General features: G+C 39.2%; 1 protein-coding gene across 1 annotated transcript; it reads right to left on the reverse strand.

Moving 5' to 3' along the window:
- Positions 1 to 325: 325 nt before the first annotated feature.
- CHFR (checkpoint with forkhead and ring finger domains) lies at positions 326 to 23,817 on the reverse strand. Its single transcript, XM_086623265.1, has 18 exons — positions 23,779 to 23,817; positions 23,159 to 23,303; positions 20,935 to 21,034; positions 14,363 to 14,472; positions 11,887 to 11,946; positions 11,520 to 11,732; positions 10,330 to 10,545; positions 9,873 to 10,029; positions 9,460 to 9,614; positions 8,721 to 8,883; positions 7,666 to 7,808; positions 7,130 to 7,249; positions 6,727 to 6,810; positions 5,929 to 5,999; positions 4,866 to 4,953; positions 4,590 to 4,697; positions 3,309 to 3,381; positions 326 to 1,008 (listed from the first exon to the last, which is right to left on the reverse strand). Exons 2-18 carry the CDS (start codon positions 23,289 to 23,291, stop codon positions 966 to 968), a joined length of 2,037 nt encoding a protein of 678 aa, XP_086479391.1. The 5' UTR covers positions 23,292 to 23,303; positions 23,779 to 23,817; the 3' UTR covers positions 326 to 965.
- Positions 23,818 to 24,808: the final 991 nt, after the last annotated feature.

The following is a 24,808-nucleotide window of genomic DNA, read 5'->3' on the forward strand; positions in this document are numbered from 1 at the left end:
TATTTTCTGTAAGATTGTTCCTTCCAGTAAAGCTGCTATATTCTGTTTTAAATTATAGCTTTTTCTACATTTTCACCAGTGTATGCATGCTAGAGAACAGCTGCATGGCAGAGGTACATATTTATCAAACCAAAAAAGAAATACAAAAAATGAACCAGTGTGTCCTACTGGCTGCTCTACGTGAAAAGCACTGTTTGGTCTTCTGATATAAAACACTACAGAAGTAATATTAGCAGAAGTCTGTTCTGCTTCAAGTATTACCCCAACTTTAAATGTGATTTTCAAATTTTTGTGCAATTATTTTTGTAATTTAATGTAAATAAAAACATCAACACAACTAAACTAAGAAAAGAAACTGTACTACTTCCACTATAACACTGCACTTATGGTAGAAGCTCTAAGTTGAAACAGCTGTTTAATGGACGGAATTATTTTTTTTCCAAAGTGAATATTAACGTGGTTTCTAGCCCAAAAAACAATGGGTAGTGACAAAATAGCAGACTACCGCAAAATGCAATCACAAATATACACTGACAATTTCCTTCTTAAATATTAATGGCTCTTGAAATATCCATCAGATACTTTTACAAAACATTTCTATTTTAAGTCTAAGGATTTTCTTAGTTTCTTCACAAGTAGTGCAAATACACTCCTTATTCTTAGGTCTTCCCAAGATATGGCTGGTTTTTTTGAGCGTGATTTCTCTTTGTGTTCTTCACTGAAGTGATACAGGGACACTGTAGTCATGAGGATGGAATGCAATGCTTGCTGGACTTTCTTGGGAAAAAAAAATCTACCTTATTCATGTACAGCTGTAAAGTCTACTAATTAAAAAGTTCACACCAGATTACCTGATGCAAAAGTTCTTGACTCCCTGCTATGGGGGAACTGAGAAGATCCCCTGAAACCTTAAACTGTACAAGAGTGTAACAGGTTTTTGTCCTCTCTCTAGAGACTACAAGTATTCAGTTCTTGAATCGTGTTTGTTCACAAATGTGATTGAATTTCCTGAAATAAAAACAAAACCAAAAAGTATTACAATGTAACAAAGTTCTCAGAAGTCAAGCAACAAAAAAGAGTCAGCATCTTTCACAGGGTATTTTAAATGCTGATCAGTTTAAAGCAGAACATCCACATGCTAACATACCTGTTTTTCAGAACCTGTTTAGACCATACTGTACTACCGTGTTATCTGTAACAGGATTTTCAGCATCTCTGCTGCCTAACCCTTATGAGTTTTATTATGCACAAAGAAAACCTGTTATTAAAAGCGTTCTTCTATACTTCTGCATACCCAGAAGGCAACAAAAACAGAAACCAGTGAATTAATTTTGCCCTGTGAGACATTAGTAATTTTTAGTAGACAGCATTACACAAGTCACTAGGAACTAGAACTAGCCAGGCTGAGAATACTTTTCAACATAAACATGTTCTTTCACTGGCTTAGAATATCCTTCTGGAAAGAAAATTACAAGTTTTTCTCATTCTGTATTATTTAGGTTTTACAGGAACGGCAAGCTCATCTTCCTCAATTAAAAAGATAACACAACTTTGCACAAGGCACTTCTTTCCAATTCTAAAAAACATCTCAATATTTATTCTTTGTTTTTCTCTACTTGCATTATGCATCCCTGATACATAACTGAAACAGGAGTCAGAGTGTTGAGTGTGTATATACATATACATGTGGAACAGATGATGCAAGAGAGACCATGAATTTTCTCCCTCTTACTGAATTAGATCAAGGATTAGAAAGAAACTTTGCTTATATAACCAAACTACTTAGCAAAACAGTTTTGCTCAATAAAAAACCCAAAAAAACATAACTGGATATCTAGAAGCAGTACGACAGGATTGGTTGCTTTCATGGATTTTAGGAACTAAGAGCAGCAGCCAGTAAAGTTCTAGGAATGGTTAATGCTTGAAAGAAAAAAAGAGGAAAAAAAATAAAAAGGAGAAGAAAAAAAGAAAAATCCTAAGACACTTTCATTCTAGATGGAATTATCCACCAAACGTGAATAGACAACTGGGGAGCGCTTTGATACTGAATTAACTCTCTTAACATTTCAAAATGAAATCTCCTCTGGAAAAACAGACAGTCCTGTAACACGAAGCTACAGATAGCAGTGGTGCTTTGAATTACATCTGCAACTTAAAGCCCACATGATTTTTGAAAGTTATCTGGTAAAACCCTTTCAATTTGTAACAGACTGGGGATGAATATTTTACAACTTTTTTTTATGATCTGCTTGCATGATTTGTACAGACCAGTTATTTTCAATCCATAGTACCTGAAATATTAAAGGAGTTATGTTAAGTGTGGATGTTCATTGCAGCTTTAGAAAGACACTGCAGAACCTACTATTCATTAAAGCAGTTTCTCAATAAGGGGTAACAGTGCCTCTATCTTAAATTTCACTGAGAATTTGGAGAATTATTCATAAAGCAAGAAGGATTTTTCCACCCTCTGTGGAACCAGTTAGCTCTTAGGTAGATAATCTTTGTTTAGTTTTACAAATTTTTAATATTTGTCCTGTCAAACACGCATCTTTTTGTAAGAATGAAATTGCATTTGTTATCGGTGGCCTTGATTTTTTTTTTTTAATCAAGCACCTTGATTTATTTTGGATAGATATTTCTCATGAATGATCAGATACCAGGAGTGCATGTCCTTTAGATTTATTAAAACACTTGAGAAGAAGAGAGTTAATCTCTCTTCAGGCTCAATATTTCATTTTCACCATATGCTAGATTGCTTGGGCCAGAGGTATAAGACCTAGGAACTCCACCAAAACCAGGAACTGCTAAACCACTCCAGGTTCCTAATACTCCAAATTTCTCTTGGTTCTCTTATTGCAACTTATTTCCATCAATTTATCCCTTCAAAGTACGTTGCACTTCACTAGAAGAGTCTCTCTTACAGTTTCTAATGGAAATTACACAGGGCTGATTAGTGTATATACAGTGTTTTTAAGAAGCACTAAGACGTGCAAATGAGAAGCTGCTTCAGTGAGGGAAGAACAGGAATGAAGGGGGAGTTGCAGGTGGAAAACAAGACTCAAGAAGTGTCAGCAATAGGTTACATCAACTTACGAGTGCTAGCAGTGCCCTTCTGACGTGCACGAAGGGCTCATTTCAAAGTTGTGTTAAAAACAAAAATTGCAACCCTCTCCCCCCAAGCTCACCCAGTTTTGCTTATGTTGCAACAGTGTTACTCATACAACTTCTGGCACTTAAGGTTGTTCTTTTTGTTGTTGTTTTTAAAAAGAAAGAAAAAACAAATCCACTTTCTAAATTGTATAGCTTACATGGCATGGTGTGCTTTGACCTGAGTTCGACAGTTGCGCCCCCAGTAGCAATCAGGACGTGATGTGACAGTCACTACAAAAAGAGCAAATGAATCATAGAATCATAGAATGGTTTGGGTTGGAAAGGACCTCAAAGATCATCTAGTTCCAACCCCCCTGCCATGGGCAGGGACACCCTCCACTACACCAGGTTGCAAATGCAATGCTACATTTACTACAGAAGGCATTAAATAAGTTGATGTGGATTATTAAGCTGCTGCTACTGGTGGTTACTCATCAGAGCAGGCTTTGTAGAGAAACAAGACATGACTGGCAAGAACCAACTGTAAACTATATTAGTTCACCTTTCTAGAAACAAAGCAAACATTTAGCAAAGGACAAAAACTTCATTCTGAATATCGGGCTTACGCAGTCACGATGAAAGGATTTGGTTCTCAGTGCTGTCAACTGAAATTTTACCATTTAGTTTAATTAAGATGGACTTTACAGTTTAAGACACTGGGCACGTGTCTAGATACACTTCCATATGAAAGAAAAAGTTATTAATTTGGGTAGAGTTTGCTCTTTTTTCCCCACTTTTACATACATTATGACTCGGCTGTTCAGCAGGTCATTACACTAAAGTGAAAAACAATACTAAGGAGAAACAAGGTCCAGTGACTGTCTCTCGTTACAGACAGCAGCAGAAGCAGAATTCTCAACAGCTAAAGACAGGGAAGCTGTTGCTAACAACAGGAACTAGATGGACAAAAGTAACATTTAAATGTAGACTCTTGGAAGAGCTTCTGTTCCCAACAGATTTAGGATTGAAGGAGGCACAGTTGCTTGCGTGCTATTTTATACTAAAACTGTAAATGCAAACAGATTTAGAATTAATTTATGAAAACATTCTTGTTCCTAGTTGAGAGCTGGTAAAATGTGAAATTGTTCAGGAGATGCATCATTTTAAGTATTTAAATGGGAAAATAAATTAAATTACAGCAACTAGTTCCTGTTGACTATGTTCTGGGTATTTGACTTCCTCATTTCACTAGGTAGATGTGTTTGTTCTACAGATGAGAAATCATACTGGAAGAAAAGATTCCATTAAGGAGCCCGACAATAACTACATGCAAACTTAGCAGCTGACAAGTAAAGCAATCAGCATAAGATATTAGCCCTGCAAAGAGATTTACACTGGGCTACATGAAGGTGCTAAAAAAACAAGGATAAAAGGATAAAACTGACTTTAACTCTTTAAATGACTTTTTTCCCCCCCTTACTATGTGAAGCTATCCCCACCTGGCAATTCAGCAACAGGAATATTCTGCCTGTACTGGTAGGCAAGTTCTCGAAAGCTGCGAAGGCCACAACAGTAGCAAAGCACTGTGTTCCCAGTAATTCTGTAATCTGGGGAGAAAAACAGTTTGTACAAAATGTTAGTGTAAGGTTTTGAGAAATCAGAAAATGTCATGATGGCACCAGTTACGTACAGAGAACTTCAAACCACTCAATAATATTACTGAGTTACATATAGACAAAGAGTTACACATGGACAAAAATGAAGATAATGCATACCTGACAACATAAAAACTCCTCTTTGAAGAGCTAAGAGACTTTCGTTTAACATATTTTTCCATGTCAAACCCCTGGATGCCAGGTAATCCTGAAAAGAGCAATTTAAGTGTTTAATCTAGAAAAATCTCCAACATTAAAGAGCGGCCAAGCCATTTACCCTCAAATATTTCCAAATCCAGATCTAACTAGATTTTCAAAATGGACTGACGCTGATTACAAGTAAAAATTAAATATCTTTAACTTAATTAGCATGATACTTTCAGATCACCAATAAAACCTTCCACTCCATATCTTTTTTTCAGAAGACCCCACTTTTGCAAATAGATTCATTTCAATGACACTCTCATTTACTTTACATCAAGATTTCATCCAGTTTACCTGATTTAGATAATGCCATTATGGTACGGGCAAAATATTTTCCATGCAACCTAGTGTGAAATTTAACTTGTCTGGGAAAAAATATTTAAACAAACCTTGTTTTCCTGGTATATTTTCAGTGAATTATTTTTCTCTTAATTAATATTTTCAATATTACACTTTAGACTGTAGAAACTGGCATCCCTAACAAATACTTCACACAGGTAAAACTCTTTCATGATTTAACAACCAAACATATCTGAATTCTACAGTGTGTCTATCAGTCATTTTAAATCAAATTCAGAAGTTATGTCTAGAATTTTGACCTTCTGGGCATCTGTCAGACATGGTGGAGAAACTAAACATCAGGATTGCAAGAAAATTATTTTTTTGTTGTTAATTTGGCTGGTACAGGAAGAGCTGCTGCTAAATGGAATCTCTAGAATATAATGCCTTCTTACATGGAGACTCAAAGAGTCAAATTATCACCCCAAAATACTCCAAATCTAGACACAGTATGTGTAACTTTGGTCCAGCTGAACATTCAGGGCTCATTAGATTTGCCTTCTAGAATCAGGTGCTGCAAATGACACAATGCTGCCACAGTAACTGTTACGCAGCACGTCACTATCATTTCATTGGTGAGTAGGTCTTCAACTTTGTCAATTTATTATTATGAATCACACATAATGATTTTGAAACATACCTTTAGGATATCTGACTCGTAGTGGTTGTTATTTAGGACTCCATCTAAACATTTATCACCAAGATTTATTTCTAATCAGAAAAAGAAGAAGAAAAGTTATTTCTTCCCCCAACCCCATGGCCCTTACACCTTTTCTCAAGGTTCTTCCATTCCCTGAAATAACGTGCACAGACTCATGTGAGCATCAAGTAAGCAACTGCATTCAAGATATGCTAAAACATGTGATATGTAACTTCCATTGGCAATCAAGGACAAGACATCAAGATTTTACAATTTCACATTTAGTCTACAAACACTGCTACTAACCTGCACAAATTAGCAGTGCTATTAAAGCATATTCCATTAGCTTCAAACTGCAGCCAAGTCACTTAAACTGTTCTAATTTATTTTAAAAAACATCTAAAACCTTGAGCTTCAGAAGTCTGCATGCTTAAGAGGGTAAGGTTCTTTTCTAATCAGTTAACATCAGATGTCAGTGCTCTAGCATTGATTTGTATGATTCTCTTACTAGGCTGAAATACACCATAATTCTTTTAATATGGGAAAGCATCGTGCTCAACAAGCAGTTTTCAAGTCTAATATGGTATGAAGGCAAGAAGTTAAACCCTCTCAAAGTTCAGACACATACCACTCAAGAATTTTTTTAGGTTTGTGAGGTGAGGACACAGCCTTTGTTTCCTTTTGCACGACTGTGCTACAAACTAATCTATTTTATTTCTTAAATTACCTAAAGTTCAAGACAGACAGACATTATTGCAAAGTGAGCAGGCTCATAAGAAACAGATTATTCCACAATACCACAGAATGGTGCCAAACAGCCAAAACATGCCATCCGAGTGCAGCCCCAGTATAAATGACAGAAGGGTTGCAGACAAACTGTACCTGTAAAGTAACAAAGCAAACCACTGTAAGGACCTGCACACAACAAAACTCAACAGTTACTGTTCTTATAAAATCAATAACAATAGAGTCCTGATAAACTTGATTAAAAAAAGGTAAAACTTTCTCATTTAAAATACATTCTATAGAAGAATAATAAATTTTATACAGGAAGATTCTTTCGCACTGGCACTACAAGAGTCCAGATAAAGAATATTGATATGAAGAACACACTCCAAAGCAAACTTTAGTTTAATTAAAAATAAGGCGAGACGTAGTTCTGTAGTCAAGATTAATTAAAAAAAAATTTAAAAGTACACACATTGCTGAGGAGCAACATGAGGATTCTGTTCACGCTCTGCTCTTCGGTCAGGCATTGGCTGAAAGCAGCAGGTACATATTACATGACTTCCTTGAGCAGGACACACATATTCCTGGACAGCTACATGAGTTAAAAACAGAAAAAAAAAGACAGACTGTACAAGGTACACAATTGCAATCTGGACTAGGAATCTTAGTGAATATTAGCAACATAAAAATCTGAAAGTAACAAGCAAGCAACATCATTTTCACAAAGATTCTATAAAAGAGCAGGAAAACGGCATTCAGACTTCTAAAGTATGTAGGTGTGTAAAATATTGCAATACGTAGAACAGCGTAAGAATTACCAACCATCAGCAATCCAATTTGGACAACCTCAGAAAAAACATGGTCAAATCTCGAGATATTTGTGAACACACCTACGTGAAGCGGTGTTACTCTTGCAGCACCGCAAGAGTGAGCTTGCTTAATGCATAACGGGTGTACGAGTTGTAGTATTTCAGTATCACACTGCCGAGAAGATTGCACAACACTGACCTGCAGGGAAGTTGGCAGATGTAGACGGCGCATCTCCCAGTGCTTGCATTCCTCCTGCTTCTGTCTCTTGGCCTGTGCCAGGCAAAGTTGGAACAGAGTGTCTTCGATATCCTGGGCACTGTCTGCATACTATATATGGTTGGCTGAAAGAATAAAATAAGGTCACAGGAAATCACACCCAACAAATGCAAATATAACTCATATCCCTATGCTAGACAGGGTTGGTCATACTTTCAAAGTTTAAATTTGGAATTTCTTCATCCAGTAACATGTGGAAGTTTACATAACTCAGTACCTCTCAGCTGTGACGACTGCTCTAGTTGTAACAGATAAAAACTTTGCATTTCGTAGTATTCCCCAAGTAGTTTAAAGAAATAAAAAAAAAAAATAAAAAAAGAGCAGTGTGACTGGAAGTGAGATGAACAAGAAGCAGAGGAACAAAGCTGGAATAATTATCTACATTAAGAGTTCTTCTGTTCCTCTCTAGACATAGAGCAAGAAAAAAACGCTTGCTGTTGAAAATAAAGAGGAGATATTTTGGTGCCTGGGAATCCCTAGGTCAAGCATCAGCTGCTTCAGTACCACACCCCTGGTGAAAGTAGCATTCCAGACACATAAGAAAGCACAATCATTGCAGCTGCACTCATAGGGTCAGGGACTGCTTTACCTCTTTGGCAAGATCTCAGCCAGAAACCTGTGCTCTCTAAAGCAACAGACAATTTATAATTGGAAAAGTAATTTCATATATCTCACATGAAGCTGGTGCACAATGCAGGATAGAACTGTTAGTAATAAACTGAATATTTCTGGACTTCTAGGAAGTTCTAATTTTAATTATTTTTTGTTGACAGCTCAAGGTTCAGAAGGATGGCCAGTAGAATTGCCAAGATAATTACTGGTAAGAATGAACTTACCTGAAAACAAAAATAAGATTCATTCAGGCCATGATCATGGAAGCACTATCAGTAATAACAGCATTGGTGAAACTTGCTCAGTTTGTGGGTTTCGCATTCAAACATAAGCAAATCTAATTCAGTGCACAACTTAAGACATACCTGATATCTGAAGATTCACTATCTACATCTGACAATTCCAATAAATCTTCAGAACTTCCTTCCTCGTCTGAAAAAGATCTCCGCACCTTAGGCTGCAACATGTCTTGAGTAATTTTGTTCCTAGCATCCATGCTACGTACATCATCTTCATTACGACATTTATCTGGCATGAGAACCAAATTCTAATTTCAAGAGAAATGAACACCTCACATCCCTTATCCCCACCCTACTTTATTAACACAGTTATGATTGTGTTTTCACTTCCCTCAAACTTATTTTTGGATAACAAGAGTTCTAGAAGATCTTAGTTAAATTCCTCTCCCTGTTAGTGAAAGTGTAGTATCAGGCAACTTAAATTTTGTCTTCAAGAGGCCATGATCAAAGTTAATTAAATCTATACACAAGCATATTTTTCAGAAGCATCTGAGTTTTGGTGGCCTAATCAGTGCGCCCTATTTGATAAAACTGATATCCTTCTTATGATTAAGTAGCAAAATAAAATTAAGAATTCTTTGGATACTCAGCTATACTATTAAACAACCTTCAATTCTCACCCAGTATTGAAATACTACAACAAATTATTATGTTGTACTAAATGCACTTGCTTTCTTACAGTCATGTCAGAGAAAACAGCAGAGTAATAAAATACGCATAGAAATATAATAAATAAAAGTTAGTGCATACATGCAGCTAATGTGCAAAATACATCAGGTTCTGTTAGACGCACTGTTCAACTTGCCTGGATGCTGAATCAGATAGGCTTCAACCAAGTTGTTCAGTATGTGATTTTTACAAATACGTTCTACTGGACAACGGCAAGTTGGACATAGAGAAGATCTTTCCATCCACCCTGAGTAGCAGGCAGCACAAAAAGTATGCATACAAGGCTGCAAGCTGGAAAACACAAACATGAAAACAATGAAAAAAATGGAGTCAAAACATAAATCTTTCATTTTTCAGATATATTCATAACACTCAAAAAACTGTTTAACATTTATTTGACTATATAGACTCAGGGCGGGGGGGGCGGGCACAGGGAAGGGGACTCGGAAAGGCTTGTGAAAACATTCAATATCCTGGCCTCCTCGAACAGTTGTCCTGAACTTCTCATATTATTACCACATGATTACAGCTTTTGTCAATCATACACACCTTACACAGTCATGCAGCAGTTCTTGGCAGATAATGCACGTTAATGTTTCTTCCATCTTATCTGGTTTCACATTTGATGTTTTTGCATCTTCAGAGTCAATTTTAATTATACATTCACTTGGAGCTGCTGGTGACAGATTTGGACAAGCATCTTCATCTACAAAGACAGAATATTCTACAGTATGTACTTTTTGAAGCTTTTTAAAATTTATTTTTATTTAAGTGTTAAAAAAAAGAACTGAAAGATATACACTTCAGTGTTCACTGGCAATGGTGCCTCTAAAGATTATTGTTTTACACGTAACAGCTTCTGCTACAGAAGACGTTGTTTTCACTGGACCAGAAATCAAGTGAATAAGAAGCAAGAAATTCTACTTAGGTTTTTTAAACTAACTTTCAACAATAACATTATAATAAAGAGTGCAGGTTAAGTTGTGCAATACTGTAGGATACTAGCCTCCTTTTAGTTTCTTCTTAGCAGGTTCCAAACCTTCCTCCTCCCCTGTCCTTTGAGAATCTGATTCTGCTTTTTCTTTGCCACTGATTTCTGAAGTGATTGCAGAAGTTTTAGTATTCATGTCCAGCTTTTCATGTTCGTCATGCAGTGCTCTTAGACACATAGATTCTAAGACGGGGAAAGCAGGCACAGGAGTGAAAACTGAGGATTGCGATCCTGCAAAATAAAACCAGAAACATGAACATAGCTGCACACAGATATGGGATACATGAAAACAAAAGGTACTCAAACACTGATGGTGCACACACATCAATTCAAACATCTGAACAGGAAAAAGTAGAACAAAAAAGCAATATCTGCACAACTATACTAAACACATTCTGAGCAAATCTGACTAATTGGAAGACCTGGGGGGAAAACAAGCTATTAGTTGTGAAACTCTACTCCTCTCTAAGCTAGAGTATTTATTCATAAGACTATTATCCACACTGGCTCTTCCTGACAAAGATGCCAGGCAAAGGACTTATGCAATACTGATCATACGCAACAAGTCAGGATCACAGCAGAGGGCAAAGTTTTCTTTCTGTAGGAGCATGTTTAAAAAGTTCCAATGAACTGTTGACAAATGCCATTTTCTAGAGTGCCATTCTTGCTCCAGTTCTATTTTAAAGATTTTGCAGCATTGTGGTATTACGCTTGCCAACATAATCCAAGATACTAGACTAGAGATCCATGTGGTATATTTTGGCCTTAGAGCTCTCAGCAAGGGAAAGGAGACTGGTGATTGGCAGCAGTAAGAGTGACAGTTTCTCAGAGTGACTGTATGAGCATGAGTGCTCACATCTATTTACTTTGTTATATGAGCCACATCAAATTGCTAAGTTTTCACCAGTGCTCCACTACAAAATTGTACTATAAAGATAGAACAGTTTGGGATTTACGTGCATTTTCTGCCCTTCTGCTCATAAGCAATTCTCACAATTGCCTTACTCATCCACCAGGATTTACCCTGCCTACTCATAGAAAGTTAAAATGCACATATCCACCTGGTATTTTCAGTAGAACTTTACAAAGCAAATGCTAAAGACCCAGATAGGGGTAAGAGATTAAACTCTTGAAATTCAAAGCTGGAGTAACAGTTAATGGGATATCAGACTTTAAATACTTTAAATACTTGACACAATTCTTACCAGATGTAGAAGGATTATCCTGCTGAACAGATGCAGACTCAATAAGAGAGGTAGAAGAAGCATTAAAGAGGTTAGATGTAGAAGTAGATGGCTGTGGTTCCTCGTAGCAAGACTGAGTAGCTGATGGTGATGAGGTAATTTGGGTCTCATCATTACTTCTTCCTGTACTTGAGGTATCTTTGGTCACATGGCATTGGTTTTCTACATTAACTTCTACAGTTGGAAGGGGGGAAAGGAAAGAAAAGGATCTGTGTAGACAGTCACCACATCATGGCTTCAAAATTCCAAGGAATCAAATTCTCTCAAGAGAGTTACATTAGTCATTGGAGCTTAGCTCCTCTTCATGGATCTTGAATTACTTTCTTACCTACTGGTTCTTGAGTTGCATCATGTTTTGTGTTTAAGGATTCATAAAGATAAGCAACATCTGAAAGAGATTAAAAAATTTTGATCAGAATCTTTAAACAAAAATTCACTAACCTTAATCTGACATGAACAACTTCTATTCACAAGTGGCTGCTTCCCCAAAGTGCCTGGCAATGGAAGAGGCAAATGAGAGGTCACCTCTGTAATACAATGTTAATACTCCTACTTAGGAGGCAATTAGGAACAGCACAGCAAGATCTTTTCTTCTCAGGAAACCAGGCAGAGTAGCTTTTGTATGATGTTTAACTTGTGCCAGCCATGGAACCAGGGGCCTAATAATTTCTTAAACCTAAAACGTGCTCTGTGTCAGGAAAAAAAATATATTTTTAGTGATACTTGAATGAAAGTTCTTCGAAGAAGCTAATTATTTCTGTGCTCACTTCTCAACTTCTTCAATCAATTTTATTTCATTTCTTTGTGAGATACATGAACTCTCAAAAATACAGATTAAGATATGTCATAGGTTTAATCCAGAAAGTAATTTAGTATCTATTAATAAAACCAACTGGATAATATCCCCTTTCTTCTCCATCTTACTTTAACCTAATACACTTAATAAATATTCCTCTAACTTGCTACTCTTTTTCATCTCCAGCCACTTAAAAGCAAGTAAGATTCTCTCAGTTTGTAGCAACCCTTTTTCTGATCAAAAGTTAAGAGTAGTGTCTCCTTCAGAACTACTCAGAACGGCCAAATAGGCATGCTGAATCTAAATTCTTGTCGTCTTCTTCTCCATTCTAATGTCTTAGAAAATGGAGAAGCTGAAAAAGCAAAACTGGAGGCTTGATAATTCAAATACTTGTTAATCCAAAAAAAAAATCAGTGATGTAGTTCGTTACAAAGTACCTGGAAAATTCGTGAGTGAGTTTTTACAAGTAGCATCAATTGCAAGAGCGTCATCTTAGAAAGGATTTGTGAGATAAACAAGCCATACAGACAGACAAATATGGCTTATCACTGCTTCTTGTAATATTTGCATTCTGACCTGTCTGTATATGAAGTTGCTGTTACTTTATTAAGGAAGTATTTCAGTAGTGAGTATGTATGTATCTAGAATTTTTCAGATTAACAGTTCGTACGCCTATTACTGTATGAAAACTGTAAATACAGACTTGTGTTTTACATTAAATATCATGCTGCAAATGTATCTAATACAACACCCGCCCATCTCCCAGCACACCCAATTATCTTCACAATAATAGGCAAGCTTATGACCATGCAAAGTCTCTCTGTTCACCTTAAAGTTCAACTTCAGAGCCATCAGATACAGCAATGAGAATTAACATTTAAAACGCCTCTTTGATCTAAAGTATTTTCCAGAAAGTAAGTGCTCTCTACCAAAATTTAAATATTACATACTTCACACTTAAAAGAAGAATTGCATGCTAATGGACAGAGCAGTCGGCTGGGGCACAATACATATGTAAAAACAGAGCTTGTTCATTCCCTCTCTCCCTCCATTTATCAAAGTTGAACCCCATCTGTTATTTTGTAATAATTAGCAATTAAATTCTTTCTGTAAATCTTTTCAGTCAGCATTGGATTTAGTGATCCTGCATAACTGAATGGAATGAGGTAATATGAAATGTAAAGGTATGAAACGAAAACTCTGCTGCCTCAATAGTTATAATTTCCCAAATAATTTATGAACATCTTTAAGACAGACAACACAGATCATTCATTAAATCTTGTATTAATTTTGTTTCTTCGCAAAACCCGAGCATTTACACCTAAAGCTTGGTCTCTGATTTCTACTCAGTTAATGTAGGAAAGAACATTACTTCCTCCCCAACAATAGCTTGGCTTGTAGAAAAACCTTTGAGGAAGGACTCCAGTTAATCTTATTTATACAAAAAAATCAACACCTAATTATGCTATTTCAATTACATCATCCTGAAAAGAATTATAGGCATGATTCTTCTTTAAGGCCACATAAATATTTTCCCAGGTTTAGTAATTCTACTTTCACTACAGGGCTTTCCCCATCTCCTCCCCATTTTGCTTCTTCCCTCTCTAAAACAAAAAAAAAACAACACAAAACAAAAAGCTTTTGCAGCCCTTCCTTCTGGTGCCAAAAATTGCTTCAATGCGATATATAAAGTATCACTAATTACCCCAGCAATTTGACTTCTAAAAAAAGCATTGGGCATGTGATCAGGACCTCATTAGTTACCATTCCATGCATTAGTTCTTCCAAAACTACTTCTAGGCACATTTCGACATCAGACAGTTGCTCAGACTTGTCCCTGTAAAAATTGGCACAGCCATGACCTCTTCTATAGAGACTTGTTTTTAAACATTAGCAAATTATTTGTCTTAAAATTGTGTAATTCTGTTTTAATTGTACTGATACTTCTTTTCTCTCATGACTCAAAAAAATGACTAAGCATGCCATTTAAAAAATATCATTTACTTACTGTTCTCTGGCTCATTTTTTCTGTAAACAACATAGATCACATCCCCAGTCTGTAAAGGGTATGTCTGCTTCTTAACCACCTTCAGTTTATTAATTACTGTTCCATTAGTACTGTAAAGAGAAAGAAAAGATAACTTAGCATAAATGTATTCATAATTACATAGAAGAAGGAAGGGAAAACATGAGATACTTCTAATGAAGAAAAACTATTAAGCCAGGACGGGGAAAAAAAAAAAAAAAAGTCCAGAAACAAATAAAAAATTTCTCCCAAAGACAGAAGTGCAGAGCTACTAGGATTTCAAAGCTCATCTGCAGCTGCTGGTAAAGAGGCGGTAACAAACAGACAGACCGACCAAAGACGCCAATGTCTCAAAATAATTAGATGATTGTTTCTGTATAATAATCTCCACCCTTTAAGGATAAAACAGGAAAGGACGATCACAGTTCTACTCAAAAAGTTTAGGTTATGTTTTCCAGTTCACACTGGGAATCTTCTAAGGCATTCTGTGACCAAGGAACTTTTCCTGTATAGTCAGGGATGCCATGCGGCATTAATTTTTCTCCCCTCTTGCTTCAAATAGTAAAACCTAAAATTAGTTAGTCTGCAACTCAAAAGTGAGAACTTAGTGAGGTGGAAACAACATAATTATGAGTTATACATAATTAAAAGATGAGTTGGAATGAATTATTTTTTATATCGATAAAAACTCCAAGAGTCATGAAAACAATTAAATCGAGGAAGAGGAAAACGCAGAGCATTGCTGATTAGCAGAGGTATCTCCTCCGCTATGGGTGACGTTCTACACACAAGCTATTAGTGTTTTATCAGCTAGTCGAGCTGTTCAAGTACTCAATAATTCCAGCTTAGTTGCAATAAGCTTTTTTCAGGGCTGCAGCCTTCTAGAATTTCAGACTTTTGCCTTTCAAAATCTCAGCAGTTGGTACCAAACACAAACAGAAAATCTGCTTCCCCCAGCCGCAGAGCAGCTGCTGCTTGGCACAACAGCGAACCTGTGCTGACACCTGCTGGAGGCACCACTTGTGCCCAGGACACAACACAGCCCCCTTCAACACACCAGTTTCTCCAGAGGAGAGGGACGGTTGTTTAGAAGTAAGCACCTTCCCTTCTCGTTATTTTTCTTTTAAAAAGAAAGCTGGAATAATCTCTTGTCATTTAGTAATATGAACAGAGAAAGAAAACTAGAACTTTGTACTGTGGGCCTTCTGGGACACAAAGTCAAAAGCATTAGATTAAAAGGTCAAAAGGAAGAGCAAGCCCTTTTGAATCACCACAGCAAGTCTTGATCAAGGTATCAGTTCTTGCTCTTACCTCTGCAACTGCTTTCACTATCTACATGGCTGAATCAACTAACCCAACATAAATAGCTTGATACAAAAAAAAAAAAGCTATTTTAAACATCAATAAACAAACAAAAATCTTCAGCTCACATTGACATTTGCTCTATTAAAGAATCTTCAGGCTTCTCCTATAAGGAAGAAAATGGTTTTAAGCTTGCCTTTTTACCTCAGGCATACAGATGTTGACTGGCCTGAAAGACCAAATCTTTTCAGTTCTGCACAGTTGTACAGACTTTAATAATAGTTGACTAATGAATTACTTGGCATCCATGGACCCAAACGAAGTAGGAATAAACTGATACTACTTAACACAGAAAACCATAAGCTCTTCTTAAATACATTAGCAAACCGTAATTGTATTCATATCTTAGCCAATAATCATAGGGGAAAAAAAATATCCAACGACCCCAGATAATTGTACCAATTTTTCATTTCCAGTTTCAGGCTTTAGCATGAAGCATTTAACAGATATGGTAACATATTGGAACAATGTTGTGGGTAGTTTTTAACCAGACACATGTGATAAGTTATGACATTTGTACATTCCTCTGATGTTTCAAATTAAAGTAAGGTCCCCATAAAATATGCAGAAGGTACAATGAGAATCCCAAATATGAACGTGATTCAATAGGACTTAATACCAAAGTGATACCAACTGGCTGTATGTTTTTTTGAGGTGGAGAAGAAAAACGGTACTATCAGATATAAATTCTCTGCATTGTGAAACAATGTCACAGAAGGTCCCCAAGTCACTTTTCTAAAGAGTGGAAGAAAAAAAAAAAAGCCAGGCTTTGACTCAATTCCTATGTGGTGGATGACTCTACAGTTTGATTAATGACCCACACATTACCTTTGCTCCCAGTCCCAACTGCTGTGTAGAATTGATGTGAACAGCTACGTTTCACTCAGAATAGGCTTACTTTTGAAGTAGGTGTATGATCTACGTGTTGTAAGATACTTTGGTATCCTTCTGAGAAAAACGCCAATCTGTTACTTTTTAGTGATTACTAGCATCCATCCAGGAAAAGAATGTAATTTATGCTAAAGCTTCCAAGTTAATAGTTTTAATAGTTATCTGCTATTTAAATGCATGTTATCCTGAACACACTGTAAAGGGAAACGAGTTTTGAATTCTATTAAGTTACAGAATCCCTTCTGTACTGTGTCATTCTCCATTCTTTTAATTTTCACAGAAATAATTTTGACTAGTAGGGTGAAGAGAATCTATTAGCAGAAAGGACACCAGTGCCAACTGAAGATGAACCTCCGATATACCCACAGAAAGGGACTATCTGCTTGCCTGTCACATGAGTATCAGCCTTGTGGAAATAGTTTCCTGCTCTAAAATACCACTTGCTACTTAGAATCCTTAAAAAAAAAACTTCCTAGAAGACAACAAAAGGAGGCCTTTAAAAAATTACCTCAGTTGCCTTTAAAATTTCTTTTTCAAAATGGAGAATCTTACAATTGCTTTTACTTAGGGCAAGCGACCTACTGCCTCCACTGTGTTAGGTCAGCTTGTATAATTTGTTTTCTTTCAAGCAGTACAAAACAACTAGTGCACGGTCTGGAAAATAAAGCAGAAACACACCCGAAAAAAGGGCGAGTCTGTGAACATTATATTGTACTATTTGCTAACTCTGGGCTTTTTTTTACTTCCAAACTTCCATTTACTCAGTAATTTTGAGTTCTCTACGTGTTTTCTTTCACCTGCAAATTTACAGTCATTCTTTCCAAAGTAGATCCAAGAACTCATTATGGTACCAGGGGAGTAAAAAAACCAACATTGGCTGTCTATATATATGGCTGTCTACATATATTTGATGATATTCTTTGGTTTAGCTACAATACAGAAACAAAGTCCACTCAGTTCAACTGTCCCACACTAGCTGCCTCCTTCAACGCATTCCTCTTCACCAGAAAAATCTGAGCTCGACCACAGCAATGTTTCCAAACTATTTTCCACTTCAGAGAAGAAAAAGCTGACATTGCAGTATTTTTCTGGAACTCTGGGCATTTGTATTGCCAACTCAAACATTCAAAAATCTTCTTCTTTCAGCTTGCATGATTTTTTTGAGCTTATTTGATATTTGGCACAAACTTTGGAAGACCCAGAAGAACAGTCAGTCTTCTGCAAGTAGTCGTATCAACCTGTTTAGTCTCTTGATTCAGCAAACGGTAGCCACACTTCATACCAACTCACAGGCAAGCAGAGCACAGAAAGGATCTTACTCTTTTTTGTTAGATACATGGAAGCGTAACATGCATAAGCAGCTAATTACTACCACAGCATAAGTGCAGCCTTTCTGTCACATTACCATTTTAACATGCCCCACCTTTTCATGAATATATCATATAGAAAATAAACTTTAATTTGGTTTTGCTAGTTTTCTGCTTGCTGCACCTTCTGCCTCAAGGTGGTGCGGTGGGGCGTGTACGGGGAAAAAAAAGAAGGCAATTTTTCTGCATCATTCACAATTTCTTTAGCTTGACATTGGCCTAAATCAATTCTACCAGCTACATGCAACTGAAACTAAGGACAGTTTCTCAAGCTTATATTTACAGCTATGCTCCGAGACTGCCATGATAGGCAAACATGGCCTGATTTGTTGTTTGAAACGTCTTGAAATTTGGGATAACATTGAGAATGACAATTATAAGCCATTTCCTAGACATCCTAGCTCAGTCTGATATTCTTCCCTAAAATTGAGCATTCCATGCCCAAGGCTTCTGGGAGTATAAGCCCTTCCAGGATCCATCCAGGGGCCTATCCTGGTTATTTTCTCTAGCTACAACCTAGAAGTGGAGAGGAAATACACCCTCATCAGTTTGCAGATGACACCAAAGCAGAGGCAGAGCTGGGCTGCCATTCAGAGGCACTTAGGCAGGCTAGAGGAACGGGCTGATGGGAACATCATGATGTTCAACAAGGACAAAATCTAAGTCCTGCACCTGGGACAACCACCTGCAACAATACAGGCTAGACACCAACCAGTGAGGGATCTTGGTGGATCTTATGACTAAGTATAAGATCATACTCCTTGGACTTGTGCCTAGGCTTAAGTGAGCAGCATGCCCTGGCAGTGATGAAGGCCTACAGCACACTTGGCCGTATTAACAGGAGTGTAGTCAGAAACTCAAGTGAAGCGATTATTATTCTGCTTTCCTTGGAACTCATCAGTCCACATCTAAAATATTACATCTAGTTTTGGGTCACCTAGTACAAGGAAGGTCTTGATAAACTTGAGCAAGTCCAGCGGATAGCCACCAACACAGCCAGAGGGCTGGAGCACAGGACCTGTGAGCTAAGGGGCTAGGCGAACTGGGTTTGTTCTGCCTGGGAGAAGAAGGCTTGGTGAGGAGGGAACCCAAGAGCAGCCTTCCAGTACCTATGAGGAAGTTACCATGAAGACAGAGATGGGTTCTTTCCTGAGGTGACAAAGGTCATAAATTGAAACAAGAAAGATTCAAGCGGATGCAAAGGAAAAAAAAAAAGTCACTATGAGGATAATTAAGGTCTAGAGTAAGGGCCCTGTGAGGCTACAGAATCTCCGCCCTTCAAAGTTTTCAAGATCTGACGAGAAAGCCTAAACAATCTAGTCCAAATCCAGTGGTGGCCCATCTTTGACAGAGTTTGAACTAAGTCACTTCCTGAGGTCTCTTTCAACCAGAATAATTCTGTATGTTCTGTTTTACTTGAGGAAATAAAATAAAAACAAATGCTTAGCCCATGTAAGTATCTGGAAGTGACTCCTTTTAATATCAACATAGCTACTAATTGGTCAAGAGACAGAAAGGAGCAGAGGTGAAAAAATTCCGCTGAAAAAAAACTACCAACTAAAGCTCATACTTTCTTCCAGTGTCCCCCAAAAGCATGCATGTCATTCAACAAGACAGTTCAGAGATTTTTTAAAATATCTTGGAGGGTTTTTTGTCAAAAGCTCAGCGGGTGTTTGATACTAACCCTGAGCTACCAGAACAATATATTTAATTGCATTCTGGTATGTTGGAACAGGGATTTGGCATGATACCCTTCAAAATCTCAAACGTGAAATTTCCTCTTTATGTATGTACATCAATATATTTTGAAGTGTCTTCTTCATCTTTGGGTAAAATGCCTTCCAGATATGAAAAAGGGGGGGAGCTGGCAGAAAAGTATTATTTGTTTCTTTACTGACTGGAATAACCTGGCAGAAAAAGAATGTGGTTTACAGAAGCATTCTAAAACGTCACAGAGTTCTTGAAATGTAATAAACTAGAAGCTTTTGGCAATCTTAGACGAAAAATCCTGTCAAAAGTGAAGCAGATGAAAATTTGAAGGAGGTTACAATCTTCTCCTAAGAACTGCCTTTCCATTCAAATTCCTATCTCAAATTTTATAAAGGAAATTAGAAAACAAACTAAAATACATTGGAAATCACCCATGACCCCTGCGGTGCTATTCGTATGCCCACAGTAGCCTTAGAACTCTACAGGAAGCAGCCTCGCCAGTACAGAAAGTTCACTGGTCTTCAGTATGTGAAGAAGTATGTCACTAACTTTATACACTATAAGTAGTTTCACTAAATTAGCTTAGTTTTTAACAGTACTTCCAGTTAAGTATGTGCTTATATCTTTCCACATTAAGGGCTTAACACAGAAACACCCAGAAGAGAAAGCAATCATTCTGGTTAAACAAAAGAAACAAAACTGAAATATCAAAACTAGAAATCTAGCAAACATCTTTTATTATGAAATTAGATTTAATGGGCTCTAACCTCCATCTGACGTGCCCACCACAACTGCTAAATCACTATAGTACTTACGCTATATAGACCATGGATATTTTGAATATCAGAAAGATGTATAACAAGTACAAATTTTTAATCAACATCTATTTTATGCTATGAGATCATCACTGCAGGTATTTTCCTCCCTACACAAGTGCCTGAAATGAGGCACACTCACGCTTAGAGCTTTTAAGAGCGGTGGAACCACTTTTTTCACAAGTCTAAAGAAATATGCTACAGAACTATTACATCAACAGTATTAAGAAAAAAATATTTAGAAAGAGCCAAAAAAAACCCCAAATCTAGATGTAAAAGTGTGTGGGGGAGGGGGGGAGAAATAAACAAAAAAGAGAAGGATTTACTATTAATGTCTTCAGTAATACTCAAAATTTCACTTCACAGACTACAAAGAAGATAAAGAGTAAAAGTTCACAGAAGAACCAACCTTGTATCTTCCAATGACACTTGACCAGATTCTTCATCCACTACGATTTTACAGTGATCTCCAGACACCAACTTGTTGCCAGGGAAAGATAAGTCACAACCTTAAAAAGAAAGCAGATTTTCCAGTGTGCTTAAAAACATGCATTACAGAGACAGATCAGCATTCTACATGGCTATAAATGCACAACGAACTGACTCGTGCATCTGCAGTAGTTCAAAACTTCTACTGGTATATAGGCAGCAACGCAGTCTAGTATGTGATAACATAAATACAAGCAGTAAGATAGCCTCAAGTGCTGATATAGGCTTATTTCAACCGTTTCAAGATGTTTTAGTTCTAGCTCCCCTTTTCCCCGCAATCCTAGCCCTTACAGATGGAAATCAAATCACAATTACTCTGTTCTAGAATGGCACAGAGATAAATTCACACATATTTGAACTGCTTGATTTACATTCTAGAGGCATACATCTCAGAGTACCCAGCTCTTTTTCCACATCATTGTAACACTGTTTCATTAGATTTAACTTCTCCTTCATTCTGGTATATCAGGGGGAAGTAGTAGGAACCAACACCTGATAAATAAAAGGGTATCAGTGTTCTATATTAAAGTGTTTTTCTTTTGTTTGTTTTTAAATGGAAAATTTTTCCTAATTTCTGCTGACAGTACCATTACACTAATAAAGTTGAAGGGAGATTAAAAATCCAGGACTAAGATTTAGGGATTTGCAGAAGTGTAATGACAATGTTAAGGTGATAGAAACCTTCCTACCTACAACTCCAGGGCTCTGAGCAAATCTAGTATTTTTACTTCACTTTAACATTGAACGTTCAAGGCAATGCTCGAAGTTCCCCACTAAGCTTTCTCACAAACCATAGAATCATGGAATGGTTACGGTTGGAAGAGACCTTGCTTACACAACAGTTATAATTAACAAACATGATTCACTTCCACCTAGTCACACTGTGGGCGCACTGCATCTCAGCCTGCAAGAACGACGTATCCAGAAGGTAAGCAGCAGTCACTACACATGCTGGTGACAGTTTATCACTAGTCTACTCCTAATATGCAAGGAACAATCAACAGCTACAGAGGTAACTGTTGCCACACAACTTGTGATGCTAGGAAGCCCACTGAAAGTGAGCAGACTAAATTTTATTCAGCAGCACGCCAACGTTTCCATTCAATTCTATGGAGTCAGCCTTTCATATGAGAGCAGGAAGAACACAATGCTCTCAACAAGCATTTCTAATGGTCCTGAAGATTTTTCAAGTAATGCTTATGAACCAAAGCTTGGTATTCTTGTAACCACACATTTTATTAATCCATTAGCAAGCAGTTATGGAAGCAACAGAACACACGAACATTCATTTTTTTTTTCTGCAAGATAACCCTCAACTAGACCTCGATTTGAAGAATTTACCTACAGCTTAGATAACAATAAGTAATCTAAATGTATATTACCAAAAGTAAATAGGCAAAATGTTTTTCCTACAACACATTTTCTGAATTTCTCATAGAGCTACAGCATCTGCTGTTTGTTGAAGACTATTTACAGAACGTAACTGGTCAAATAGCTCGAACCGATGAACTGGAAACTGAAAATTAGTGCTGTCAGGGCAGAGTAAAAAAAAAAATGAAAACACTGTGATGATTGTTTTGAATATGGTAAGCATGAAATCCTTTAAAATAAAGGCAAGCACTAAAATCCCTAGACTGTGGGAATAAAGCTTTCAAATCTACCCTCAGAGAAACGTTCAGTACTTGCTGGCAATCTTTATATGGCCAGAAGAATCAAGGGCTTTTACGTGGGCGTTTTCTTTTCTGTGAAGCACAAGCATTTTGCATTGCAGTTCTAACTTATTTCAACCACAGAAACCAAACGAGAATGTAAACAGGACTGATACACAGAAACTCTTCTGAATCAGCAACCGTCTTTTCTTATTTGTACAGACTGTCACAGACAACCTAAAAGGCAGAGCCACTTCCACCCGTGCACATGTCACGAGCTGGCAAAAAAGAAAAGGTCAGGGTGAAACTTCCTCTTCACACAGAGCCAAGAGGTAAACGAGGAGCAAGGGGCCGCCTGGCGAGCGCCTCCAACAGCCGAAAGCACCACAGCCAACCAGTCTGAGCCCACCTTCCAGTGTTTCACGGGCCAGAAGGGGGGAGCCCCGCCGCCCCTCCAACACCGCCCCACGCCGGCGCAGCGCGTCCCCGTCCCACCTTTCTTCCGCCCGATTGTCCACTCTCTTTTCAGCAGCAAGACGTGCGGCTCCGCCTCGTCAGCACCCAGCCGGATCAGCCTCCCCCAGGGCTGCTGCTGCGGGCTCTTCTCGCCTCCTTCCGAGCGCTCCATTTGGACTCACATCTGACAAAAACAAACAAAGCGAACCCAAACCCCACCATCACACAGCACCCGGGGGAGGGGGAGCGGGCTCGCTCGGGGCCGGCAGCCGCGCCGGCAGCCCCCTCCCCCTCGCGGGGGCCAGGGCCAGGGCCAGGCCCTGCGCGCCGCCGCCCCGCAGCCCCTCACACCCCCGGGGCTCCCGCAGCCCCTGCCCTGCCCGCTTCCTTTTGTGTGGCGCTGGAACGCCCTCCCTCCGGGCCACTCGGCCCCCCGCGGCAGCCCACCCTCTCCCCTTCGCCCCCACTCCACGGGGCCGCTCCCGCCCAGGGGGGGCGCGGGCTGGGGCGGCCTCTCTCCCGCCCTCCGCTCACTTCTCTCCTCAACTTTCCGTCCTCCGCGGGCCCCGCTCCCCCGGCGGAGAGGGAGGGCAGGGGGTGCCGCGCCTCCCGCCCGCCCGCCCGGAGCGGCGCCCCCCCCCGCCGGCGCCCGCCCTTACACCCAGCGCCGAGGCGGCTGCTGTCAACAGACATTGCCCCCATCAGCTGATCCGGGCCGGGCGGGGCCACGCCTGCCATTGGAGGCGGCGCGCGGCGGCCATGGAGAACGCGCCGCGGGGAAAGGCCGGCCTTCCGGCGCCCACCACCGAGCCACGCGAGCTAGAGCGCCGCCTTTTCTGGCGAGGTCGCGGGCGCCGCCGTACATAGGGGAGAGAAGGGCGGTAGCGAGGCTGGAACGCCGGAGACGCCTCGGCGGACATCTTGGGTGCGGGCCGGCTCGCCAGCGGGATGCGGCTCCGGCCGCCATATTTGTTGCGGGCGGATCGAGCTCCTCACAGCGAGCCGTGTGTGCTGGCAGCCGGCTGAGCGCGTTTCATCGCTCACAGACAATGAAAAGTAATTGTAGTTTAACTCTTCGATGCTGAAGTTATTAGTTTGCCAGCGGTGGCTAAATAAAAACCATACTTGCCGGTCCAGGGGCGTGCTTTAGAAAGAAAGTTCACTCTGGTGCAGAATGGGTGCCTGTGGATGGGGGCTCATGCACGGAGGGGGCAGTCCCGGTTGTAATTCGGGGGGCTCCTGCAAGCCCAAACCTGCAGGCAGCGGCGGCGGGAGCAAGCAGCAGAGCTGTCTGCACTGTGAGAGTGGTCACTCTGCGCTTTGTTGCCCCACCAGCCACCTCATTTCAGTGTCCTCTTCTACACTAGTTGGAAAGTAGCTAAAAAAAAAAGACCCAAAACAGCTAGAAAACAAACAACCAACCAAAACAGGAAGTGGAGGAGCTCCTCAGTTCCCCAGTGGCAGCCCTGTCTGCATGGCCCTGTAGGGCCCATGTTCCTGGCCCCACCGTGCTGACCCGGCCTCTGTGGGGCCATCACGCGCATTCCCGTTCCCTCGGGTCTCTGCTTCATCTTCCTGCTTTCTCCATCCCACCGGGAGCCGCCTCAGAGAGCTAAAATGACCGAAAACGAATCACCCGTTCGCTCACTTCCATCCTGCTCCCGCCTCAGGCTGGTCCGTGGTCCTGCA

This window comes from Tauraco erythrolophus, chromosome 19 (genome assembly GCF_009769465.1).
Source record: "Tauraco erythrolophus isolate bTauEry1 chromosome 19, bTauEry1.pri, whole genome shotgun sequence".
Classification (NCBI taxonomy): domain Eukaryota; kingdom Metazoa; phylum Chordata; class Aves; order Musophagiformes; family Musophagidae; genus Tauraco; species Tauraco erythrolophus.

What these genes read in the sequence shown, in the direction of transcription:
- CHFR (XM_086623265.1), bottom strand. Translation starts at nt 23,291, where the DNA reads ATGGAGCGCTCGGAAGGAGGCGAGAAGAGCCCGCAGCAGCAGCCCTGG. An exon ending in GACAATCGGGCGGAAGAAAG is followed by an intron (nt 21,035 to 23,158) that starts GTGGGACGGGGA and finishes TTTCTTTTTAAG; the next exon opens with GTTGTGACTTATCTTTCCCT. An exon ending in TGCAACTCAAGAACCAGTAG is followed by an intron (nt 11,733 to 11,886) that starts GTAAGAAAGTAA and finishes TTCCAACTGTAG; the next exon opens with AAGTTAATGTAGAAAACCAA.